General features: G+C 51.0%; 1 protein-coding gene across 1 annotated transcript; it reads left to right on the plus strand.

The window, feature by feature from the left end:
- Nucleotides 1-1,345: 1,345 nt before the first annotated feature.
- LOC310923630 (serine/threonine-protein kinase PAK 3-like) lies at nucleotides 1,346-5,289 on the plus strand (the record flags this gene model as incomplete). The annotated part of the gene is made up of 6 exons (XM_083885554.1): nucleotides 1,346-1,745; nucleotides 2,506-2,623; nucleotides 3,014-3,113; nucleotides 3,513-3,709; nucleotides 4,611-4,748; nucleotides 5,200-5,289. Exons 1-6 carry the CDS (start codon nucleotides 1,624-1,626, stop codon nucleotides 5,287-5,289), a joined length of 765 nt encoding a protein of 254 aa, XP_083741680.1. The 5' UTR covers nucleotides 1,346-1,623.
- Between the last annotated feature and the right edge of the window lie 919 nt (nucleotides 5,290-6,208).

Raw genomic sequence — 6,208 nt, forward strand, 5'->3', positions numbered from 1 at the left:
TCTTTCCAATATTTTACTTCCAAAAATATCCACCGGTCAGGATTATCAATATAATGGTTTACAAACAGAAACCAGAGATGAACTAAGAAGGGCTCTTTTCAGCACAAGTAGCAGAGCCCATACATTCAGTAACAGACACGGAGCTGCTGCTCTTGAGGGGAACCTGCTCTTGAGGGGAAAATGCATGATGCCCTGATGGCAGGGCTCTTGTGGATGCTGCAGGTCTTAGGCAGGAAATGCAAAAAGATGAAATAGATTCTTTTCTAGTTCTTTAGACACCCAGCCCCCACCCTAGGGTTTCAACTAAAGGAATTAATCATGGACATTGGGGATTTGCTCCAGCACTTTTCCTTCATGTTGGGCCTCAGCTTTCCCTTGCACACCTTGCATGGCAGAGGACTGGTGGCTGCTCCGCCGTTGTTTGAAGGGCTGACGCACCCAGGTGTTTTCTGAATGCTACAGGCAGAAGAGATCTCCTGTCTGGGCTGACTTTCACTCCCAGGGCCTAAAGCACTGCTTCTTTCTTCTCTGCTCTTTTGTCTCCAGGGCTTTCGGGGCCGTTTACAAAGGACTCGACAGGGCCACTGCAGGAGAGGTCAGTGTCAACACGCCCGGCACATCCGGCAGCTCTCGAGGGCTTTCCCCTCTGCTGGGAGCTGTGGCTGGAGCTTTAGGGGCCCAGCAGAGCTTTCCTGCACAGGCTGCTCCTCTGAAGGCAGAGCAGGGTCAGCCTGCAGAGCACAGCTGGGACAGACTTGGAGCTTCTGGAGTGCCCAAAGGAATGCAAGGAGGGCAGCGATGTCTGTCAGAGCAGGACACGCTGCCTTGGTCTGCACATCTAAAACCGTGAATGCATCAGCTGGTGGAGACTGAGGCCCAATTTATCTCCATCCCAGCCTTGGACAGGAGCACTGTTTAGCAGTTTTTCTATGCTGAGTTTAATCTTCAAAGGGTACCTCAATTCCTAATTAAGGAGAGATCCTGCTTGGGATCTTAGTTTGGGGTTTTAGTCCTACTGCAGCTGTTCACAGAGAGAGAGGGAGAGCAATGAGAAGATGGATGTCCAGAGCAAAGCTCTCTCCTAAACCCTGCAGTTGTGTTTGGGGCTGGTGTCAGTGACAGCCTGTGACAAGGATCATCTGAGCAATGGATGTGTGTGTTTGCTTTGTTGTGCAAACCCAAACAGAGCAGCTGCATTTGAAATCATGACCAAACCCCATAGAATTGCTAAAGGGTTCCCAGCTATTTTGCTCACTTTTCACAGGACCAGAATTACCTCCTGCTTGCAAAATGTGTTTGAATAATAATGAGGATCACCCTCAACATTATATGAGTGGTGGTAAACTAGGGCCATTTGAGAAGAGTGTAGGTGCAGAGAATGTTGTTAGAGCTTTGAGGCTGAGGGACCATTTCTGCAGAGCTCCCGAGGCCAAATGTCTCTGGCCATGTGTCCTGTCAGCAGCCCCCAGCGAGCAGAGCCATGGGCTGTGGGAATGGCACTTGCTGAGCTCTGGTGTCCCATCCCAGGGCAGTTTGGCACAGCCCGGCTCCGTCGCTCCAAAAAGACTCGCCCCGTGTTTGCTGTGGCCTCCTGCCACAGACTCCTCCAGTTAAAGGTCTGCAATGTCCCTTCAGGTGGCCATAAAGAAAATCAGTCTCAGAGGGCAGAACTGGGAACGAGCTGTGAATGAGACCCTGGTCCTGAGGGACAAGAAGAACCCCAACATTGTCAGCTCTTTGGACAGGTGAGTGTTCAGGTCTCATGCCGTGCACGGGCCCTGCGTTGATCTTTCCTGGCATCCCTAGTCTGAAGCCTGTTTTGAAAAAGCCTGACCCGGCCATATCTTCCCAAAACAACAGCCTGGCAGTTCACTCCCTCCATGTGCTTTTATTGCTTTGGTGTTTCCTTCAAGTTGACCCTATTTTCTGTGTCTTACAACAAGTGCTGATAATCCATGGCAGAAATTATTTCCCTTGGCTTCTTCTTCCCAAATCTTTTCCATTCCTGCAGATGCCAGGAAGACCAGGTTCTTGTTTCCAGAAATGCCTCATTTGCCCATTTTTCAATGGCCCTGCCTGTTTCTGAAGAGACTTTCTGCAAGGTTTTCCAAACAGTTGACCACTTTTTTCCCAAGTGCTGCAGGGCCTCCCTCCCTGGATAACTCTGGAAGTTGTGTGGCCTTGCTCTGGAGTGAAATGGTGGAACTGCTGAGTTCAGATGCTGAACCAGCTGGGGCCAAGTGTTGTGGTTTCACATGGATCTGGGCTGTTGCTAAACTGCATTTTTCCCCTGCTTGCCATCTAAGGCCTCTCCTTTTGCACAGGTGTCTCCTTCTCCTTTAGACTGTGCAGATTCCAAGGCCTGTGCACCCTGGCAGGAATGTCTCTCCATCTGATTCTGTCCTCATTGACAAGTGCCCTGGAAACAAAACCCCACTGGAGGCTTTTCCATGGGGGAATTGAGCACTGCACATTCATCTCCGGGCCATTGTGTTCCTCTTCCAGCTTCCTTGTTGATGGAGATCTCTGGCTGGTGATGGAATACATGGATGGAGGAACTTTGCAGGACGTTGTCAGACACACACGCATGGCTGAAGGAGAGATGGCAGCTGTCAGTCGGGAGGTGAGGGATCCTGCCTGTGCCTCCCATGGCTTGGACACGATGGTCCTTCCCAACAGGGCAGGGGAACAGGGGTGACTCCACATGGGCTCAGGGCTTTGTTTCTGTGTTGTTTTTATGAGCAGGAGAAGAAAGAGCCACTGAAAGGAATGGCCTGCCAGCATCACTGCACTTCTGTTCTTGTCCTCTTTCCTGCTGTGGAGGTACTCTGTCTTGTTTGGATTGGATTTGCTGTTCTCAGCTTTGCCTTGAACCATTTGCCTGGAGCTGGTCTGCACTGCACTCCTGGCCTGTCCCAGCAAAGTTTCTGCTGGCAGAATTCTAAACTCTCCTTTCTTGTGTGCTATATTCCAGCCCTTGATTTTTACCCTGGTGTTTTGTGTTCCCTCTCAGTGTCTGCAGGGCCTGGATTTCCTCCATTCACACCAGGTGATCCACAGAGATCTGAAGAGCTCCAACATCCTGCTGGGAATGGACGGCTCTGTCAAGCTGGGTGGGTGTTCCTGGCCAGGCACGGCGCTCCCGGGGTGTGGGTGTGGGGCTTCCCAGGGACGGCCAGAGCCCCACAGGTGCTGCTGGTGGCCCTGCCCGGCCCCTGCTGCCCCTGCAGAGAGCTCAGGAGAGGAGCAGCAGTGTCAGGAGTGCCTTTGCTCTGGCTCTGGCCCTTCCAGAGGGGCGGGAGTTGGAATCTCAAGCTTCAGGGGAATCAGTAAAAGCCACTGCATGAAAGCTGAGGGTTCCTTTAAGGGTCCAGTTCCATCTTGCCTTGGCTACAGCCCTGAGGACTCTTCCAGCTGGATTCAGTAGTGCATTGTCAGACTGAGAGTGGGGAATGTTTGTGAGTGGTTTCCTCATTCCAGCTGCCTTTGACAGGCTTTGTTTCTGTCCTCAGCTGATTTTGGCCTCTGCGCTCAGCTCAGCCCTGAGCAGGACCAGCCCAGCTCCATGGTGGGCACTGCTCACTGGATGGCCCCAGAAGTTGTGACCAGTTCTCCTTACGGCCCCAAGGTGGACGTCTGGTCATTTGGCATTGTGACCATCGAGATGGTGGAAGGAGAACCTCCTTACTTCAAGGAGACGGGGGCCATGGTAAGAGGCAAATTCTCCAGTGTTTGCAGAGCCCTGTGAGCACAGCGTGACCCTGCCCTGGGAGGAGCAGCTGGAGGTTTCTGCACATCGGGAGGGGAATTCCCAGAGGACTCAAACCTGAACACAGACAAATATTCTGCAGTCTCCAGCAACAATTTGCTTTGGGCTTTAAGTTGTTGCAGCTCTTCTATCTGTGAGGATGACCTGAAAACGTGAAGCCAGTGGATCAGCTCTAATGTTATCTTGCAAAAAACCCCAAACGTGCCCCAAAACCCAAACCCAAGACATTTACAAAGGAGTTTCTAAAACAGGTTTTGCGAGGGGAAATCCTTCCTGTCTCTTCTCACTGGGAAAGTTGTCTAACACGTGAAGATGATTCTTTAACATCCCCATAGTCTAACATGTTTCTTTCCTATCCCAAGCTCCTTTCTCCATGTCACCAAGCCTGAGCTTTCAGCAATACAAACCTGTTTCTTGTCGGGCAGTTTCTGGGGTGGGGCATCAGGAATGAATTTACTTGAGTGTCAGTGGCCCTGCAGAGATGCATTTGATGTGAGAACCCTTTGAAATGTCACAGTCAGACCACAGTGACTCTTGAAAATGGCCTGTAAAGCTGGTGTCCAGATTTGGAGAAGCAAAATGTGCTATTTCTGATGGAGGTTCCTCCTAACAAAGTCAGGCAATGAGATTGGCTCTCAAGGCAAGATCATTTGGATGCTGCAATGGCTGTGGCCGCACCAGGGTTTGGGATTTTTGGTTGGCCTAGAAAAATGAGCTGTGGAGCAGCATCTGTGGCAGGGAGGAAAGTGCCCCTGGAGCCGGGGCTGAGAAGCCGGGGTGGATGTGAGCAGCTATGGGTGTGAAGGGAGCTGGCGGAGCGCTGTGTTTGCCTTTCCTGCAGGCTCGCGCTCTGATCCGGCAGAACGGGACCCCGCGGCTGCAGGAGCCCCGGCGCCTGTCGGCTCTGCTGCGGGACTTCCTCGAGTGCAGCCTGGAGCTGGACGAGGAGCGGCGCTGGTCTGCCCAGGAGCTGCTGCAGGTCAGTGCCCGGCGGCTGCAGGGGAAACGGCAGAGCCAGGGAGGGCTTTTCTTGTGGGGCCCTCTCCCATCATCTCCGGTCTCGCTGCTTTTCACACGCAAAGCGAGCAGAAGCCTGGCCTGGCTTGGGTTGGCAGGGTCCTTTCCAGGTCATCTGGGCCTGCTGCCCTCAATGGGCACAGACATCTTCAAGCACATCAGGTGGCTCAGAGCCCTGCCTGACCTGAGCTTGGATGTTTCCAGGGAGGAGGCACCTCCCACATCTCTGGGCACCTTCTGTCAGTGTTTCCCCACTCTCCTGGGGAGAAAAATTCTTCCTCTGATCTAATCTGAGCCTGCTTCCCTCCCTTCAGTTAAAATCCATTCCCCTTTGTCCTGTGGCAACAGAGCCTGTAAGGAACTTGACTTTGGAAAGTAACGGTTCATTTCTTTCTTTTTGATCCTTTGGGCAGCACCCATTTTTATCATCAGCCGAGCCTCTCTCCAGCCTGAGCGCTCTGATCGCTGCAGCAAAGACACTGAGGGAGCAGCAGAGGACATGAAGCAGTTTTTGTTAGAGTAGTTAGGACAAGTAGTTACTTATGGTAGTTAACACTGCTAGTTAGTTATGGTAGTTAGTTAGGACACCCTGTTTGTTATGGTTGTTATGACACCCTGTTTGTTATGGCAGCTGTTGGGGAAGATGAATCAGGGAAACCTTATAAATATGTTGGCTTAGGAAATGATTCTGAAAATATGAATCCTATAATTGAAATAGAAATAAAAGCTTGCTTTGACTTGTAGGATACAGAGCCTTAGTTACTATATCACTTGAAAACAACAGCCTAACCAGCTGAAGGAGAATCCCTTTTGATTGAACAATACCCTACTGCTGGCTAAGGGATCCAAAGGTCAAGGCAGCAAAAGAGAAAAGTCAAAAGAGTAGTTTTAGAGTTTAAAATATAACACAGTATGGTAAAGTAGTAGTTCCTATAGGCTGTATGTAGATTCTATAGGATTTTGTGTCTTGTACTGGTTGGTTAGTGTAAATTAGAATATTCAATACAAAAGGAGACATAATGTATTGGAACAAAGACCTTGCTCTCTCTGGCTCTCTTGCCCTCTCCTCTCTTGCTCCCTTCTCTCTTTGCACCCCCTCTCAGCTCCTGCCCCTTTATGCTCTGACCCCTGCCACCTCTCTTACCTCTTACCCTCTTGTTCTCTCTCTCCCTCTCTCTTTGGGACTTCCCTTCAGCTGAGGCTGGTGGCTGAAGGCAGTCCCTTTTTACCTACCACCCTTGCGATAAACCCACGTGTTCTAGAATGTCTCAGCTCTGCAGAGTTCCCTCTCCCCGCCATCCACAGATGATCCTACAGGAGGCTTTGTGAATAAAAACTCCCTTAAACCTCAACTCCTTTGACATGTCCCTCCTTCTCCCCCTGTGACTCAGTTGCCTGGAGCAATGCCAGGGCAGAGGGGGC

This window comes from Zosterops lateralis (assembly GCF_965231275.1).
Source record: "Zosterops lateralis genome assembly, contig: HAP1_HAP1_SCAFFOLD_300, whole genome shotgun sequence".
NCBI classification, from domain to species: Eukaryota; Metazoa; Chordata; class Aves; order Passeriformes; family Zosteropidae; genus Zosterops; species Zosterops lateralis.